General features: G+C 43.3%; 2 protein-coding genes across 4 annotated transcripts in view; one reads left to right on the top strand and one right to left on the bottom strand.

Annotated features, from left to right (window-relative positions):
* The window catches only part of LOC100444151 (protein tyrosine phosphatase type IVA 1-like), a 145683-nt gene that overhangs the window by 9370 nt on the left and 115720 nt on the right, over positions 1–20593 (bottom strand). The window lies entirely within an intron of this gene.
* Positions 1–20593, top strand: part of ME3 (malic enzyme 3) — a 231188-nt gene that overhangs the window by 106462 nt on the left and 104133 nt on the right. For all 3 annotated transcript variants that reach the window (XM_054526171.2, XM_024254749.3, XM_024254750.3), the window contains one exon: positions 873–1022. In XM_054526171.2, coding sequence (XP_054382146.1) covers positions 873–1022 — 150 coding nt within the window. The remainder of the gene's footprint in view (positions 1–872; positions 1023–20593) is intronic.

Here is a 20593-nt window from a genome sequence, read left to right as displayed (position 1 = left end):
GCAGAGCTGGGATTCAAACCCAGGATCCTGATGTCATGCCCAGTGATCATTTCACCAGACCACAGACATTTTTACCCCTGTTAGAAAATTTCTCCCATCCCACCCCATGCCAGAGCATCAAGTACCTTGGTACTCTCCGCAAGATTATTATCCAGAAAGGTTGTGATATTAGCAGTCACACTTAATTGTGAATTTCAACCCCTAGGTTTTCTCTCACAGAGGTTTTTGCATTCTTATGAGTTTGAATGGAAGCCTCTTTCCCTGGCTTAGTGATTTCAGGTTTCAGGGATTAGGTAAAAGAGAGATTATTTTTGGAAATCACAACTCGTGACAGGAACCAGCCCAGTGTGGTAGGAGAGGCCAGTCCTAGAGCGTTTATATGCCATAATTTTCCTTGACCCTACCCCACCACCAGAATATTATTATGCTATTGTCATTCATTAATGTTCACATAATATCATAAGCATCTTGAACAGTGGTTGAGAGCACAGATTCCAGAGTCAGACTGCTTAGATTCAAATTCCCATACTGCCATGAGACTTGGGGTGAGTCAATTTCTCTCTACATTAGTCTCCTTGCCTCTAAAATAGCAAGAATTATAATCCCTGCTTCACAAGCCATTGGAAGTTTTAAAGGAGTTAATGTAAAATATTTAGAACAGTATCTACACCATGTATAATAATAAGCATCGCAAGCAGGTCATCTTCACATTTCGTAGCTGTTGAAGCTCATGCTCAGGGCAGATGGCTTGCCCATGAATGTTCCCTTGCAGCTGAGCAGGAACAGGAGCCTTGGGTCTTTGCACCACACCACAGAGGCATCAGGGCCTGCTGCTACCACATGTCAGCTTGCTTTTTCTCTCCCTTTACAAGGTACATCATTCTCATGACACTCCAAGATCGGAACGAGAAGCTCTTCTACCGAGTGCTGACTTCGGACGTGGAGAAGTTCATGCCGATCGTGTACACACCTACAGTGGGGCTGGCCTGTCAGCACTATGGCCTGACCTTCCGCAGGCCCCGGTGAGCCCCTATGGAGTGAGGGCTCCGGGAGGGGCTGCCTCATAGAGGGGAATAAATTCTTTCCACCCTTCATGCTTATTGGGACCCTAGAAGCTAACTCCTGATTGGGTCAGTGGTCCAACAAAAACACATTTGATTTTAAGCACTTGCTCAGGAAAATGACCCTGTAAGCAGAGAAATGAGTGAAAAGAGTAGCTAGCAAGGGGATATCAAATCTTCTTCACCTCCAAATAATAAATGCCCAGCATGCTCAGAGTTGGCCTGAGACAGAGTTCAGGTTGTATTTCTCTCATTATCTACCTGTCACTTCTCTCGCCCCCTCTGGTCACTTCCAAAGTACCAACAGCTCTCCTGCCAATTCAGGCCAATGAATAAGGGAGTGTTGGATACCAAAGACTGAATTCTTTTGATGTTTGAAAAACCAGCATATCTTCATTTGGGCTTGACTCAGATTCCACTTTAAATGTCATTTTATTAGACAAAACTTTGGCACTCCATTTTCTTTCAGAGCCAAAGAATTTTGAGCAGTTTTCTAAAGCAATCAGTTTTTTTTTTCATAATGACTTCAGAATGTATGATAAAAAAAAAAGAAAAAATGGTAGAGTCCTCGGTGGAAGGTGCCTTATAATTATAAATACATAGTTCTAGCACTAATGTTAAAAGAGCTACCTGGTTTATTATATGTAATGGAACATTGTTCTAGTCTACATTCAAATATGTAAATATGCAACATACTGTGCACAGATATGTAATTTACATTTATGTAGAATTTATAAGTCAGTGTTTGTAAATCACGCGTTATATGGGGAACATGTAATCATGGATTCAAAACGGCTTTTTTTTAACTTGGAAAAACAATCTTCTAGGTTTGTAGCCAGCATTTCGGTTGAATATTACAAGATGGTCACAGTGTGTTCCCAATGCCAGTCCTGTTTCTTTCTGGATCCCACTGTTACCATTGGCAAAGGATAGCACATCAAACCTCATCCTGATGGTGGTGTGTCTGGCTGTTGCAGCAGACACGTCCTCATCACTCAGAACAGCTAAGCTTTTGCAAACCTATAGAGGCTCACTATGCCAGGGCCCCATAACAGTTCTGGTCTTCAACATGCTTCTTTCAACAGGAAAGAGACTCCTGTTCTCTTATTCTCATTCCCAAAACCAATAGTGGCAGAGACATTAGGAGCTGATGGTACATTTCTGAAGGATGCAGGACTCTATGTACTTCCCTGTTCCTTCTCAGAAATGATCCTTTCTGCACAGATCAGCTCATGGCATTTCATCTGAGGCATTTAGCAGCTCCCTAGGGCTTAAAGAGTCAAGCCCAACAGTCTGAGAAATCTAAGCCTGTGACAGCCCAGCTCCAAAATTCAATGTTCTAGCTACTCGGATTTGTTCTCCATGCCCAAGTACACCGATGTTCTTCTCCATGCCTTTGCACGTATGGTCCTGTCTGCCTCAAACTCCTGCATCTCCCCTTTCCTTGGTCTCCACTCATCACAATTCTGGTTATCCTTCAAGGCCCACCCCAAGGGTCAACTTCTCCACGGAGCCCTCCCCCATCCCCTCAGGTTGAACTGACCACCCCTTTCTTGGCCTCGTCAAAATCCATTGCACATACTTCATCTATCCCATAGTTTTCTTTTTGGTTTTCATGTTTTTAGTTGTTTGCATATAACTCTCTTCTACTAGAATACAAACTTCTTGAAGGGGCAAGAAATTTGATGGATCTGTTGTGTATTCTAGACTAATACTTGGCAAGTAATTGTCACTCGGTTGGGAAAGTAATGCTGTGTACTTACTGTGAAGAACTGGTTCTTTGCAATCAGCCCCGAATTTTAATCTCCTTGACCCTGGGTGATTTTCTTATCCTCTCTCTGCCTTAATTTCCACATTTATGAAATTGAGGTAACAATACTACCTGCCTCAATCATTATGAGGGTAAAATGAGAAGTGTGGATCAGGTACCTGGCATAAAATTGGAACCAGATAAATGTCAGTGTCTATTTCTCTTCAGTAACTATTGTAGAAATGAGAAAGGATTGATAGATGTAGAATCATATTATACTTATGCATGTTTAAATATTTACCAAGAAAATTGAATCCTGAATGGTATTGCCTAGGTTTTCTTCTAGGGTTTTTATGGTTTTAGGTCTAACATGTAAGTCTTTAATCCATCTTGAATTAATTTTTGTATAAGGTGTAAGGAAGGGATCCAGTTTCAGCTTTCTACATATGGCTAGCCAGTTTTCCCAGCACCATTTATTAAATAGGGAATCCTTTCCCCATTGCTTGTTTTTCTCAGGTTTGTCAAAGATCAGATAGTTGTAGATATGCGGCATTATTTCTGAGGGCTCTGTTCTGTTCCATTGATCTATATCTCTGTTTTGGTACCAGTAGCATGCTGTTTTGGTTACTGTAGCCTTGTAGTATAGTTTGAAGTCAGGTAGCGTGATGCCTCCGGCTTTGTTCTTTTGGCTTAGGATTGATTTGGCGATGTGGGCTCTTTTTTGGTTCCATATGAACTTGAAAGTAGTTTTTTCCAATTCTGTGAAGAAAGTCATTGGTAGCTTGATGGGGATGGCATTGAATCTATAAATTACCTTGGGCAGTATGGCCATTTTCACGATATTGATTCTTCATGGACTTCATGATTCTTCAAGGACTTCCTGTCTAAAACACCAAAAGCAATGGCAACAAAAGCCAAAATTGACAAATGGGATCTAATTAAACTAAAGAGCTTCTGCACAGCAAAAGAAACTACCATCAGAGTGAACAGGCAACCTATAAAATGGGAGAAAATTTTCGCAACCTATTCATCTGACAAAGGGCTAATATCCAGAATCTACAATGAACTCAAACAAATTTACAAGAAAAAAACAACTCCATCAAAAAGTGGGCGAAGGATATGAACAGACACTTCTCAAAAGAAGACATTTATGCAGCCAAAAAACACATGAAAAAATGCTCATCATCACTGGCCATCAGAGAAATGCAAATCAAAACCACAATGAGATACCATCTCACACCAGCTAGAATGGCGATCATTAAAAAGTCAGGAAACAACAGGTGCTGGAGAGGATGTGGAGAAATAGGAACACTTTTACACTGTTGGTGGGACTGTAAACTAGTTCAACCATTGTGGAAGTCAGTGTGGCGATTCCTCAGGGATCTAGAACTAGAAATACCATTTGACCCAGCCATCCCATTACTGGGTATATACCCAAAGGACTATAAATCATGCTGCTATAAAGATACATGCACACGTATGTTTATTGCAGCACTATTCACAATAGCAAAGACTTGGAACCAACCCAAATGTCCAACAATGATAGACTGGATTAAGGAAATGTGGTGCATATACACCATGGAATACTATGCAGCCATAAAAAATGATGAGTTCATGTCCTTTGTAGGGACATGGATGAGACTGGAAATCATCATTCTCAGCAAACTATCACAAGGACAAAAAAACCAAACACTGCATGTTCTCACTCATAGGTGGAAACTGAACAATGAGAACACATGGACACAGGAAGGGGAACACATGGACACAGGAAGGGGAACATCACAGGAAGGGGACACAGGAAGGGGACTGTTGTGGAGTGGGGGGAGGGGGAGGGGGGAAGGATAGCATTAGGAGGTATACCTAATGCTAAATGACGAGTTAATGGGTGCAGTACACCAACATGGCACATGTATACATACGTAACAAACCTGCACATTGTGTACATGTACCCTAAAACTTAAAGTATAATAATAATAAAATAAAAACAAAATTGAATCATTGAACATGTAACAAACTAACACTTTTAACTTCAGAAAGAAACCAAACCCAAGATTATGCCAACATATACAATTTTGCTTTTCCAGAACCAGCTTTTTCCTGAAGAGGAATTTTATCCCCCTAAGGCAAGATTAACCATCTCCCCTGACTGAGATCTAATGGAAATTCAAGTCTACCCCACTCTGGCCCCTATTGCCAGGATGTGTGGAAGCCCTCACTCCATAAGCTCTTATGGAAACTAGATTGTAGTGGCTTCAGTGGTTCCAGATGAACTAGTAGCAGGGTTAGGACCTTGCATATGCAACAGGCTTGTAAAAGTAGAATTTGCCTCCAGAGCCCACTCCAGAATCCAGGGACACCACCAGGACTGAATTTACATATCTTAACACATTTAATGATTACAACCTCCCTAGGAGGTAGGCCCTATTATCATCTCAATTGCAAATGGGAAAACTGAGGCACAGGGAAATAACTTACCCAAAGTCACACGTAGTTTATACCACCAAAGCCAGGGCCCAACCCAATCTGAACCAAACTGTAGACAGGCAACCACCACACTACACTGCCTCTTATAGTTTTGGACTGTGCACAGCTGGTGGGCATTCTGGGTGGGATGTCCTTGCAGCTGCAGGAATGTTTGACTGCCCAGGGGTCTCAGGTGGGGATTGCTAGATACCATTTCTAGAGCTCTCCTGGGAGGAATTGATCCAGCAAGGTCCGGGGGCCTGCAGCTGAGTGAGCTTGAGGCCGGCTTCGGCAGACTTAACTGTCTTCTTGGATTGGTCCCTCACACTCTGGGTTCAGACTTCCCAAATATGTTGTGCACAAACCCTTCTTCAGATGATTACCCAATTAAGTTATTTGACATGTGACATTCTGAGTTGTTGCTCTAGGTTTCCATCTGGCTGCTTTCCAGGTGTGGATTCCACACCTGCCTTGCTCCTGAGGGAAATAAAAGTTTGGGCTCCACCCAAGCCCTGAACTTCATCTGAGACCTGGCTTGGACTTACTTTGTGGATTAGCATCTGAAGGGAGGACAGTCCCGAGGCCAAGAGGGAGAGAGCCAGCACCTTCTCAGTTTCTGAAATGATAAACACTCCTGCCAGGTTCCCAAGAACAATGAAGTCCTCTGTAAGGGTGTCTGGCCCCCCACCAAAGCTAATTACATCCAGCTGATGCTAAAATTGAGCCTCCAACCTGCCTGGGGCTCTGCATCACCTCACTACCGGGGAAAGAGTATCTCAGGGGCACCTGAGTGTCTCTGGGCAGACAGGCACCAAAGAAGGTTCTGGGCTCTGGTGGAGCCTCGTCTGCCTCATCCTGCCTCTCACCTGACACATCCTCTGCATGCACCTCCATGAGCCTGGCTTGAGGGAATGCCCCATGAAGGTCAGTCACTAGTGTGTGAGCTGGAAGAGGTGGAAGCCAGAGGTGAAAGCCAGAGGTGAGGCTGGGTGGAGGCCGAGACAGAACTCAACCCAGAGGAAGGGCGTGGGGAGGAAGCCAATATGGGGTAAAGTGTCAGTGAATACTCTCCCTTTCCCAGGCCACATCCCTGTTGACCAGCCCTGTCTTCACATGCCTTATCCCCCTGGGCTCCAAGCAATGTGCTGCACCTGCCTTTAGACCTAACATTTCCCGGCTTTGGTGTAGGGTCCAACACATATGGGTGATGGAGGTCTGAAAGAAAACATTATGATACTTGTTAAAGATGGTAAGGCAGACTTTATTCAGGAGCTGGAGGGCAGAGGACTACGATAGATATATGAACTGTGGCAGAGGAGTCTTGCAGTGAGGGAGAGATTGGACTCAACTCTGACTCCAGTAAGGACAAATGGGGATTTATAACCCAGAAACAGCATGGGGGGCAGTGCTTGGAAAATTACTAGGAGGAAACACCAAGAATAAGGGGTTTCTGATTTAATTGATAGGATGGGATTATCGCTGAAGGCAGGCCAGGGTCCTGAGATAACAAGGGTGGTGAGTTACCAAAGGTAGGTGGAGGATTTTAGCCAAACCGACTTAGCAGGATTCTTGCTCACACTGGATTCTACAAGGACAGGGAGGGAAGCCCAATGTCTGACCTAGTCAGAGGGGACTCAGGAGCCCAACTAAAGTTTTGGTCAAAGGAACATCTTTGTCAGAGGGCTGGGTTGTAGGTAGTAGAAGCAGCACGGACTTTGAAGCCAGGCAGGCTTGGCCTTGAATCTCAGCTCCTGATGACTTTTGACAATTAATTTAGCACCTCCTCAGCCTCCTCATGTGTGAAATGGAAATAACGCTTATTCACATGGCTGCTTGGGAGGATTCAATGAGATTCCAAATGTAAAGGGCCTGGCCCTAGTAGGAGCTCAGCAGCTGTGATCTGCTTGACCCAGGACCCCCAGGAGTTGTCATCTACTCAGTCACCCCACCCAAGAATACACACTGTAAACCTGCTGAGGCCACCCCAGTCCTCTGAAGTACCACCACACTCTGTTGTTTGATTCAGACCTGAAATCATCTGTACTTGCACTTAACTAGCAAATCATTAGCAAGTATGTGTGAGGAATTAGAGATCAGGCTGTGATGAGTTAGAAAGGTGAGGCTGGGAAGTGGGACTTGGTTTTATGTAGTGGGAGGCTCTGTGGAAAGTACCTGAAGATGTATTTGGACAAAGCCAGCAGCCCTTGGCCCTGAGCCAAGCTGCTGTCTTTCTTATCTGCAAACAGGTGGTCTTCTGCACACTGGCCAATAACATACATACAGGATATTAACAGTTACCATTTATTGAATGCATGTACTTCTCATGGTGGGCCCTGGTCTAGCTATTTTGTGTGCATTATTGTTGAGCCCTATAACAACTCCTCGAGGTGCTTATTATTTCACTGAGATGAAAACGAAAGCTAACTTATCTAAGACATCACAGCTGACCCAGAGCCAATTTCTTGTGTTGTTCCTGAATTCATAGTCCAGCTTCTGGTTGGCCCTGGTAAACATGACACATCATTCTGGCCTTCACTTAAACTCCCTTGCCAGATAAGTCTGCACCCAGGAGGGGCACACACATGGGTGCACACACACACTCTCACACTTGGGAGGCATAGTATATCACGTTGAACAGAGCACTTGGGCTGGAGTCAGAGGTAGTGGTTCAGCCCCCTCATCTAAATACCATGTGACCTTGGAGCTACTCCACAGCTCCAAGCTCGGATCACAGGAACTATCCACCTTGTGGGATCATTATGAGGGTCAGAAGGGCTAAACCTATGTGAACATGCTTTATCAATTGTAAAGTTCCTCATAAGCTTAAAGAAGGGGTATTACTTTTTCATCTCTTCTTCCCCCTCACCCCATACCCATAAGAGGATATGGTTAAGGTTCACATTTACCTCCTCGGAGTTTCCTGCTTCCTGCTCAATATGTCTGGAATGCTTCATTTTCTTGCATTGGAACCTTCTTGTCTTCAACCACCTCCAACAGCCCACCAGCAACCCCCACATGCACATGCATGTGCACACACACCCAGAGGGACCCCTGGGACATGAATCACATGACTCTGCTTCCTAAATACCCACTGGAGCCCATTTCCAGCTGTACACAAGACCAATGAATGCCAACACTTTGACTATAGCCACTCTGGAAAACAAAGACAACCTTGCCCCAGTAAATGGAGAAGATCCCTGACACCCAGGGCATGGTTTTTGAGCACATCACAACACAGTTCCAACCCAGCTGTCCGTTGATTGGGAATACACACAAACACACACACATACTCCCAGCAAAATTGGGAGGCAAGCAGAAGGCAAGAACTAGCATCATCAAACCAGCCTTCTGCCCAATCTCGGGGCACCAAAGCACTGATTCCTTTGGCCAAGACTGCTTGACATTCCAATTCCACCCATACTTTGCTGCCAAACTTTCAGCTGTGCTGCTGGAAAGGCTTCCTTCAGTAGAGTGTGTACAAGGTCTGCAGCCGGTTCTGGTTATCCTCTCATCTGGCCCTTTTAGTCCCTTGTCCTTGGCTGTTACAGGGAGAGCACTGGATTAGGAGTTAGGAGATCTGGGTTCTAGCCCTCAATCATCCCCTTTCTGGCTACAACTCCTTAGGCAAGTCACTTAGCTCATTAGTCTCTAGTAACAGTGGTAGGGTTCTGCTGCATGGCTTCCGTGATCTCTTCTAGCTCTAACATTTTATGATCTAGTAACCCAAATTCTGTAAACAAGTTAGCAATAGATCTTTAAGTGATCCATAGTAATATTATGCAGCCAAACCTAAATTTCCCCACCTGTAAAATTAAAAAGGTCTAGTTAGAGCACCAATTCTCAGTCCTGGCTGTGCGCTAAATGTGTCTGGAGAGCTGTAAATCAGAATCCCTGAAGTGGAGCCCAGGCATCTCTGGCTTTCAGAAGCTCTTCAGAGGACTCTAATGGGCAGCCAGGGCTGAGAACTGCTGACCTGGGTGTTCCCTGAAATTCCTTACAGCTTGGATCTTCTGTGACTTTTAGGGAGTTGATAATCTGCATCCCGTATTTTCCAGCCCATCCCAACCTGGAAGTACTCTTGAAGGCTGAGGTCATAATAAGATAACAGAACCTTCACCTCCAACTCAACCTTCAGCAAGCCAAATTGTTCAGCCCCACCACCCAAGCCCCCTCATCTCATTCACAGGGTTGGGGGGTAGTTCTACATCTGCCATCCTCCTCTCTTCCCCAATTTCCTCTTGAAGTTTCTATCACTACACAGAAGTCTCACTTCCAAGTTTCACTCTCATCCTCTTGACTCCCTCATGTAATTACCCACTTTGTAATGGTAATAGCTGCCCACTCATGTGATGTCAATAATTGATTAGATAGGAGCAAACATCAGGATCAAGGGTGGTTAATCATTTAGGTAACCGTGTGACCAGTGTGGCCTGGCTCAATAGATACACTGGGCCAGCTAATGTCCTTTTCAGGAATTTGAAATGAGACATGAAAGAAGTCATACAGAAAGAATTTTCCACTTGGGAAGAAAAATTAAGGCAAAAAGGATACCGTGGTTTAGACTTTAGAGTCAGGTTGTGGTAGGCCAATGGCAAATGCCAGCTAAGAAGGAATAGAAAATAATAGAGCTGGAAGTAAAGGAATATTATGGAGAGAGGAGATAAGGGCAGATGGGAGAGAAACAGGGAAAAACACAGAGAGAGTGGTCCCTGGAGCTGCCTCAGTTCATGACAGCTTTCCATTCCAGTTCCTGTTCAAAACTTTACAATAGACACTCTTTCTCCAGAGGTAACTTAAGAGAACTTCTGCCTTAGGTAACTAGAACAGCCAAACTGAAAAAGAGCTATGAAATCAGATGGATCTGATCCCCTTGTGAATAGGTTGGATGAAGCTAACAGGTTAAAGTAAGTATCTCAACTTTAGTGAGTATTAAAATCACCTGGAGGGCTTATTAAAACAGACTGAGCAAGTCTGGGATGGGACCAGAGAATTTACGTATCAACGAAGTCCAGGTGATGTTGATGCTTCTGGCCAGGGACCACACTTTGAGAACCACCAGACAAAAGGATGGTGAAAGGCAGCTCACTGTAAAGTGAACAGAGACCATCGGAAGGAGGCAGGAGTAGAAGATATTTCCACGGCCCACTGTACATTAGTAGAAGGAGCTGGGAGTCATGAAATATGGGTTCCTGTCATGAACTAGTAGCGTGACCTATAATCCCTCCCCCTTTCTGGGCCTCACTTTCCTCATCTATAAAGCGAGGATATTAGTAGGTGATCTCAGGGCTCCTTCCAACCCTCACAGTCTTTCATTTATCTTGCAGATTAGAGCACCATGGCTACAAATTTGCCTCTAATGTTTCTGGCATTTAAGGGAGGAAAATGCAAAAGTAAATGAAAACACATACTTTTCATTTTCTGACAAGAAAAAGCTTGCAGGCTTATCTGCAGAAGTGTCATTTTTTGCTGAGAGCTCTGATTCACAAACGGGCACCTTCCCAGACAGACCAGCTGGGCAATCCAGAATCTGTCATGGATTATTTGATGCCGTGGCTTGGGAATTGATGCCGGAATAGATCTTAGGAAGGTGGCAGGAGGAGGAGTCCTTCCAAAGCATAAGGTTGTTCAGCTGTTATTTGACATGACTGTCACATGGAGTAAGTTAATTGTATCTAGATCCCACATTGCTGAAATACTTTGGAACGGAGGTAGAGGAGAGAAGGAACATTTATTTTTGTGTCTGAATTATACAGATTTCAATCACTGAAGGAATTGGCTTACTTTTTTAGTGAAAGCTTTGAGATTTGCATCTGAAAAAGTGAGTTTGTGCTTAAATGCATGTGACCTGCCTGGGACTTTAGCATCCAGAAGGAGCAGCTTGCTCTGGGGAAAGGACGGACACTCCTCAGCCATCCGTGAGTTTGGGTGCGAGTGAAGGTGCAATGGCTGAGCAGCCCCCACAAATGCAGACATTATGTTTTCCTTACTTAAACAGGAGACAGATGAACTTTATTAACTAGAACAGGATGTTCTGGGTTGACTTCCTTTAGCCAAAGGCATTATTCCCTGGCAATTTAAACAAACTGACTTTTGTTTCTTTTTTATCTGGCTCTGTCCTTTTCCTCCTTTGTCCCTGGCAGTCACAGCCATGGTGATCAAAAGGATAGGTGTGGGGAGAATTTCCTAGCCCTGAGAAGGAAATACGTACATACAATCAGGAGTTGAGTGGACCATTCCTCAGATAACCTTGATCTCCCATTGACCTGTAAAATGCACTAAATGTTCTGTTTGCTCACACTGAGTTTTGTCTAAAAAGAGTGGTTTCTTTTTTTTTGTTTTTGGTTTTGAATTATTTAATTTATTTTTTATTTTATTTTATTATATTTTAAGTTCTGGGATACATGTGCAGAACGTGCAGGTTACATAGGTATACACATGCCATGGTGGTTTACTGCACCCATCAACCCATCATCTGCATAAGGTATTTCTCCTAATGCTATCATTCCTCCAACCTCCAACCCCCCACCCCACCGCCAACAGGCCCCAGTGTGTGATGTTCCCCTCCCTGTGTCCATGTGTTCTCATTGTTAAACTCCCACTTATAAGTGAGAACATGCAGTGTTTGGTTTCCTGTTCCTGTGTTAGTTTGCTGAGAATGATGGTTTCCAGCTTAATCCATGTCCCTGCAAATAACATGAACTTAACCTTTTTATGGCTGCATAGTATTCCATGGTATATACGTGCCACATTTTCTTTTTTTTTTTTTTTTTTTGAGACGGAGTCTTGCTCTGTCGCCCAGGCTGGAGTGCAGTGGCGAGATCTCGGCTCACTGCAAGCTCCGCCTCCCAGGTTCATGCCATTCTCCTGCCTCAACCTCCTGAGTAGCTGGGACTACAGGCACCCACCACCATGCCCGGCTAATTTTTTGTATTTTTAGTAGAGATGGGGTTTCACTGTGTTAGCCAGGATGTTCTCAATCTCCTGACCTTGTGATCCGCCCACCTGGGCCTCCCAAAGTGCTGGGATTACAGGTGTGAGCCACTGAGCCCAGCCACCACATTTTCTTTATCCAGTCTATCATTGATGGGCATTTGGATTGGTCCCAAGTCTTTGCTGTAGTGAATAGTGCTGCAATAAACATACGTGTGCATGTGTCTTTATAGTGGAATGATTTATAATCCTTTGGGTATATACCCAGTAATGGGATTGCTGGGTCAAATTGTATTTCTGGTTCTAGATCTTCGAGGAATCGCCACACTGTCTTCCACAATGGTTGAACTAATTTACACTCCCACCAACAGTGTAAAAACGTTCCTATTTCTCCACATCCTCTCCAGCATCTGTTGTTTGCTGACTTTTTAATGATCACCATTCTAACTGGCATGAGATGGTATCTCATTGTGGTTTTGATTTGCGTTTCTCTAATGACCAGTGATGATGAGCATTTTTTCATATTTTTGTTGGTGGCATTAATGTCTTCTTTTGAGAAGTGTCTGTTTGTATCTGTCACCCACTTTTTGATGGGGTTGTCTGTTTATTTATTGTAAATTTGTTTAAGTTCTTTATAGATTTTTGGATATTAGCCCTTTGTCAGATGGATAGATTGCAAAATTTTTCTCCCATTCTGTAGGTTGCCTGTTCACTCTGATGACAGTTTCTTTTGCTGTGCAGAAGCTTTTTAGTTTAATTAGATCACAGTTATCAATTTTGGCTTTTGTTGCCACTGCTTTTGGTGTTTTAGTCATGAAGTCTTTGCCCATGTCTGTGTCCTGAATGGTATTGCTTAGGTTTTCTTCTAGGGTTTTTATGGTTTTAGGTCTTACGTTTAAGTCTTTAATCCATCTTGAGTAAATTTTTGTATAAGGTGTAAGGAAGGGGTCCAGTTTCAGTTTTCTGCATATGGCTAGCCAGTTTTCCCAACACCATTTAATAAATAGGGAATCCTTTCCCCATTGCTTGTTTTTGTCAGGTTTGTCAAAGATCAGATGGTTGTAGATGTGTGGCATTATTTCTGAGGCCTCTGTTCTGTTCCATTGGTCTATATGTCTGTTTTAGTACCAGTACCATGCTATTTTGGTTACTGAAGCCTTGTAGTATAATTTGAAGTCAGGTAGCATGATGCCTCCAGCTTTGTTCTTTTTGCTTAGGATTGTCTTGGCTATATGGGCTCTTTTTTGTTTCCATATGAAATTTAAAGTAGTTTTTTCTAATTCTGTTAAGAAAGTCAATGGTAGCCTGATGGGGATAGCATTGAATCTATAAATATTTTGGGCAGTATGGCCATTTTCACAATATTGATTCTTCCTATCCATGAGCATGGAATGTTTTTCCATTTGTTTATGTCCTCTCTTATTTCCTTGACCAGTGGTTTTTAGTTCCCCTTGAATGGGTCCTTCACATCCCTTGTAAGTTGTATTTCTAGGTATTTTATTCTCTTTGTAGCAATTATGAATGGGAGCTCACTCATGATTTGGCTGTTTGTCTGTTATTGGTGTATAGCAATTCTTGTGATTTTTGTACATTGATTTTGTATCCTGAGACTTTGCTGAAGTTGCTTATCAGCTTAAGGAGATTTTGGGCTGAGACGATAGGGTTTTCTAAATATACACCATGTTATTTGCAAACAGAGACAATCTGACTTCCTCTCTTCCTATTTGAATACCCTTTATTTCTTTCTCTTGCCTGATTGCCCTGGCCAGAACTTCCAACACTATGTTGAATAGGAGTGATGAAAGAAGGCATCCTTGTCTTGTGCCAGTTTTCAAAGGGAATGCTTCCAGCTTTTGCCCATTCAGTATGATACTGGCTGTGGGTTTGTCATAAATAGCTCTTATTATTTTGAGATACTTTCCATTGATAGTTTATTGAGAGTTTTTAGCATGAAGGGGTGTTGAATCTTATCGAAGGCCTTTTCTGCATCTATTGAGATAATCATGTGGTTTTTGTCATTGGTTCTGTTTATGTGATGGATTACGTTTATTGATTTGCATATGTTGAACCAGCCTTGCATCCCCGGGATGTAGCCGACTTGATCGTGGTGGATAAGCTTTTCGATGTGCTGCTGGATTTGGTTTGCCAGTATTTTTGCCTCATCAAAAGGGATGAGGATTTTTGCATCGATGTTCATTAGGGATATTGGCCTGAAAAAGTCTTTTTTTTGTGTGTCTTTGCCAGGTTTTGGTATCAGGATGATGCTGGCCTCATAAAATGAGTTAGGGAGAGGTCCCTCTCTTTCTATTGTTTGGAATAGTTTCAGAAGGAATGGTACCAGTTCCTCTTTGTACCTCTGGTAGAATTCAGCTGTGAATCCGTCTGGTCCTGGGCTGTTTTTGGTTGGTAGGCTATTATTTAGTGCCTTAATTTCAGAACTTGTTATTGGTCTATTTAGGGATTGGACTTCTTCCTGGTTTAGTCTTGGGAGGAGGGTGTATGTGTTCAAGAATTTATCAATTTCTTCTAGATTTTCTAGTTTATTTGCTTAGAAGTGTTTATAGTATTCTCTTATGGTAGTTTGTACTTCTGTGGAATCAGTGGTGATATCTCCTTTATCATTTTTTATTGTGTCTATTTGATTCTTCTCTCTTTTCTTCTTTATTAGTCTGGCTAGCAGTGTATCTGTTTTGTTAATCTTTTCAAAAAACCAGCTCCTGGATTCATTGATTTTTTTGAATTTTTTTTGTGTCTCTGTCTCCTTCAGTTCTGCTCTGATCTTAGTTATTTCTTGTCTTCTGCTAGCTTTTGAATTTGTTTGCTCTTGCCTCTCTAGTTCTTTTAATTGTGATGTTAGGGTGTCAGTTTTAGATCTTTCCTGCTTTCCATGTGGGCATTTAGTTCTATAAGTTTCCCTCTAAACACTGCTTCAGCTGTGTCCCAGAGATTCTGGTAGGTTGTGTCTTTGTTCTCATTGATTTCAAAGAACTTATTTATTTCTGCCTTTATTTCGTTATTTACCCAGTAGTCATTCAGGAGTAGGTTGTTCAGTTTACATGTAGTTGTGCAGTTTTGAGTGAGCTTCTTAATCCTGAGTTCTCATTTGATTGCACTGTGGTCTGAGAGAGTGTTTGTTATGATTTCCGTTCTTTCGCATTTGCTGAGGAGTGTTTTACTTCCAATTATGTGGTTGAGTTTAGAATAAGTGTGATGTGGTGCTGAGAAGAATGTATATTCTGTTGATTTGGGGTGGAGAGTTCTGTAGATGTCTATTATCTCCACTTGGTCCAGAGCTGAGTTCAAGTTCGGAATATCCTTGTTAATTTTATGTCTCATTGATCTGTCTAATGCTGACAGTAGGGTGTTAAAGTCTCCCACTATTCTTGTGTGGGAGTCTAAGTCTCTTTGTAGGTCTGTAAGAACTTGTTTTATGAATCTGGGTGCTCCTGTATTGGGTGCATATATATTTAGGATAGTTAGCTCTTCTTGTTGCCTCGATTCCCTTTACCATTATGTAATGCCCTTCTTTGTCTTTTTTGATCTTTGTTGGTTTAAAGTCTGTTTTATCAGAGACTAGGATTGCAACCCCTGCTTTTTTTGATTTCCATTTGCTTGGTAAGTCTTCCTCCATCCCTTTATTTTGAGCCTATGTGTGTCTCTGCATGTGAGATGGATCTCCTGAATACAGCACACCAATGGGTCTTGACTCTTTATCCAATTTGCCAGTCTTTGTCTTTTAATTGGGGCATTTAGCCCATTTACATTTAAGATTAATATGGTTATGTGTGAATCTGATCCTGTCATTATGATGCTAGCTTGTTACTTTGCCCATTAGTTGATGCAGTTTGTTCATAGTGTCGATGGTCTCTACATTTTTGTATGTTTGTGCAGTGGCTGGTACCGGCTTTTCCTTTCCATATTTAATGCTTCCTCCAGGAGCTCTTGTAAGACAGGCCTGATGGTGACAAAATCTCTCAGCATTTGCTTGTCTGTAAAGGATTTTATTTCTCCTTCACTTATGAAGCTTAGTTTCGCTGGATATGAAATTCTGGGTTGAAAATTGTTTTCTTTAAGAATGTTGAATATTGACTCCCATTCTCTTCTGGCTTGTAGGGTTTCTGCAGAAAGATCCTCTGTTAGTCTGATGGGCTTCCCTTTATGGGTAACCTGACGTTTCTCTCTGGCTGCCCTTAACATTTTTTCCTTCATTTCAACCTTGGTGAATCTGACAATTATGTGTCTTGGGGTTGCTCTTCTCGAGGTGTATCTTTGTGGTGTTCTATGTATTTGCTGTATTTGAATGTTGGCCTGCCTTGCTAGGTTTGGGAAATTCTCCTGGATAACATCCTGCAGAGTGTTTTCCAACTTGGTTCCATTCTCCTCGTCACTTTCAGGTATACCAATCAAACATAGTTTTTGTCTTTTCACATACACCATATTTCTTGGAGGCTTCCTTCATTCCTTTTCATTATTTTTTCTCTAATCTTGTCTTCATGCTTTATTTCATTAAGTTGATCTTCAATCTTTGATACCCTTCTTCTGCTTAATCAATTCTGCTGTTGATACTTGTGTATTGTTCATGAAGTTCTCATGCTGTGTGTTTCAGGTCCATCAGATCATTTATGTTCTTCTCTAAATGTTTATTCTAGTTAGCAATTCCTCTAACTTTTTTTCAAGGTTCTTGGCTTCCTTGCATTGGGTTAGAACATGCTGCTTTAGCTCAGAGGAGTTTATTATTACCCACCTTCTGAAGCCTACTTCTGTCAATTAATCAAACTCATTCTCTGTCCAGTTTTGTTCCCTTGCTGGCAAGGAGTTGTGATCCTTTGGAGGAGAAGAGGCATTCTGGTTTTTGGAATTTTCAAATTTTTGCGCTGCTTTTTCCTCATCTTCATGGATTTGTCTACCTTTGGTCTTTGATTTTGGTGACCTTCAGATGGGGTTTCTCTGTGGACGTCCTTTTTGTTGATGTTGATGCTATTCCTTTCTGTTTGTTAGTTTTCCTTCTAACAGTCAGGCCCCTCTGCTGCAGGTCTGCTGGAGTTTGCTAGAGGTCCACTCCAGACCCTGTTTGCCTGGGTATCACCAGCGGAGGCTGCAGACCAGCAAAAATTGCTGCCTGCTCCTTTCTCTGGAAGCTTCGTCCCATAGGGGCAACCACCAGATGCCAGCCAGAGCTCTCCTGTATGAGGTATCTGTTGACCCATGCTGGGAGGTGTCCCCCCTCAATCAGGAGGCATGGGGGTCAGGGACCCACTTGAGGAGGCAGTCTTTTCCTTAGCAGAGCTCGAGCACTGCGCTGGGAGATCCACTGCTCTCTTCAGACCCGGCAGGCAGGAACGCTTAAGTCTGCTGAAGCTACGCCCAAAGCTGCCCCTTCCCTGAGGTGCTCTGTCTCAGGGAGATGGGAGTTTTATCTGTAAGCCCCTGACTGGGGCTGCTGCCTTTCTTTCAGAGATGCCCTGCCCAGAGAGGAGGAATGTAGAGAGGCAGTCTGGCTACAGTGGCTTTGTGGTGCTGTACTGGTCTCCACCCAGTCTGAACTTCCCAGCAGCTTTGTTTACACTGTGAGGGGAAAACCACCTATTCAAGCCTCAGTAATGGCAGATGCCCCTCCCCCCATCAAGCTCAAGTGTCCCAGGTTGACTTCAGATTGCTGTGCTGGCAGTGAGAATTTCAAACCAGTGGATCTTAGCTTGCTGGGCTCTGTGGAGGTGGGATTCACTGAGCTAGACCACTTGGCTCCCTGGCTTCAGCCCCCTTTCCAGGCAAGTGAATGGTTCTCTCGCTGGTGTTTCATACTCCAGACACCACTGGGGTATGAAAAAAAAACACGTGCAGCTAGCTCAGTGTCTGCCCAAATGGCTGCCCAGTTTTGTGCTTGAAACCTAGGGCTCTGGTGGTGTAGGCACCGGAAGGAATCTCCTGGTCTGAAGGTTGTGAAGACAGTGGGAAAAGCGTAGTATCTGGGCCAGAGTGCACTGTTCTTCATGGCACATTCCCTCATGGCTTCCCTTGGCTAGGGGAGGGAGTTCCCTGACCCCTTGCACTTTTTGGGTGAGGTGATGCCCCACCCTACTTCACCTTGCTCTCCATGGGCTGCACCCACTGTCTAACCAATCCCAATGCGATTAGCCAGGTATCTCAGTTGGAAATGCAGAAATCACCCGCCTTCTGCATTGATCTCACTGGGAGCTACAGACTGGAGCTGTTCCTATTCGGCCATCTTGCCAGCCACTTCAATAGTGGCTTCTTAAGAGAAACTGCAAGCAATGCAAATGTTCTGGGGTAGAGAAAGAGTAAAGGATCATTGAAAATTGAAGGTTGCCTTGCCAGAAAAGAACCTCAGCTGGCCAGCCCCTAAGATGCATTATTATATTCATGTCCTTGTGTTAATCCATTGTACCTACAGTAAATTTCCCTTGCATATTTACTTTGTGCTCTGAAGGGGTAATATTGGAATGTCTATCTATGAACTGATTTCTTATAGACTCTTAAATCAGCATTTCCCCAGCCCATAGGGATTTGGATTTAGGAAGGACTGGTTTTGTTTCATAGAGGGATGTGAAGGAATAGATCAAGAAGGTTCTATCTGGGGTGTGTCATACCAAACCCCTATCCACTCCATTGGGGGTGGCACCAGGTTCAAGAGGCCAAAGAAGAGACCCAGAGCCTTGGGTCAAGACATGGGGCTTACATACAGGGCTAACGTGTAAGAGAGAGTGTCCGGTAGCGGTAGGATGGATAGGAGAACTACTGTTCCAGTGGTGGCAGGCTGGACAGTAGAACCGCAACAGCTTGCAACAACAACAACAACAAAAGCATGCAGTTTATGTAGCATTTTCACTTAACCACCTTTCCCTAACAACCTCCACCTGGCAACCATCATTCAATCCAGAACTCGGGGCCTCTACTCCCTGTATGGCCTGTGTTCCACGGGATGGGACAGGGGCTCAGATGTTCCTTATAGACAAGGATGAATCTCTGGGTTGGCCACTTCCAGATTCCCTAGCTCAGAACAAACATTCAGGTGCATCTGCCATACTGAGTCATTCAGGGTATGCTTAAGTTATTGCTATCAGATACGTTTACCATACAGCTTGCTGGAGATGGAAACAAGGCTCAGGCAGGGTGTCCTAGTGAGGTGTTGTCAGCATTGTTCAGATTTTTTTTAAAGCTCATCAGCCATCTTTAGTGTTACTATCTTTTATATGGGGCTCAAGACAATTCTATTTACAATGTGGTCCAGTGAAGCCAAAAGGTTGGACATCTGTGGTCCAGAAGACTACTGATGGGGACATATGAAAAGATTAAAAGGACAAAGAATAATGTGGGTGGTGGAAGATAGATTTCTGCAGCTTCACACAATGTATATGATCTCATCTCCTGAAACAAGCTATAGGAGAGGAGGAGCTGTGCGTTGTTCTTCCCTATATCTGCCATGCTGCTAAGCATGGTGTCTTCAAGCACCTACCAGAGAAAGAGCATAGAGACTGTCTTCTTATTAAATTCAACAAGCATTGGTTAAGCACCATCTTTGTGGTTGGCCACCATAAGTACATGTATGATCCAAATGAAATAAGGATATTCATTGATGGTCTCTGTTTTTGAGGAGTTTACAGCTCAACTGAGAACAATTCTAAGCCAATATAAGCCAATGTGTGAAGTGTGGCATGGGTTGTCTAGTTTACTTTGCAAGTAATGAGGTAATTCATTATAGGAGGAAATTCCTCCATTGAATTGTTGGTTCTTGATCTAAACCTTGAGAGAAGGATTTTGATTCACATTGGGAAGATGGCCCATCAGAGTCTCTGGCATACAAAGATTTACTGGATGAGTTCCAAGCAGGAGAAACTGCATAGGCAAGGCTATAGGCTGGAAAAGCCAAGAATCATAGACTCTCAGGATTGGGAGTGTAAGGGACACTGCTGGTTGCCCCTTCCTCCTTATTAACAACCCCACCCAATTTTTTCAGTTATCCATCTTCCTCCAAATGGGCACGTAGTTTGAGGGAGTCTTGGTCCTTCCCAGAACCAACCAGTAGGTCTCAAATCCAAGCCATCATAGTGTTGTGGTCCCTTGTCAGTGATTACTTTAGGTGTAGATATATGACCTAATTCTGGTCAAAGAAATGTGAGGGTGATTTGCCAGAGGACTTCTGGGAAAAGCTTTCCTCATCACAAGAAAGCCCCTCTTCTTCCCTGGACATTTCCCAGGTAATGGTTCTACTGGCCAGGGTAGGGAAGGTAAGGTTGGATGTAGGGCAAAGTGAGCAGTTTGGATTGGGTCAGGGATCATGATGCACTTTCCAGTGGGGTAGGCTCTAATTTGAAAGCAAGTTTTGAGGATGTTAATTCTCAAGAGGACTAAAGAGGAGAGCCCACAGGGA

This window comes from Pongo abelii, chromosome 9, assembly GCF_028885655.2.
Source record: "Pongo abelii isolate AG06213 chromosome 9, NHGRI_mPonAbe1-v2.0_pri, whole genome shotgun sequence".
NCBI lineage: Eukaryota > Metazoa > Chordata > Mammalia > Primates > Hominidae > Pongo > Pongo abelii.
The sequence above is the reverse complement of the archived record's forward strand: the minus strand, read 5'-3'. Positions and strand labels throughout refer to the sequence as shown.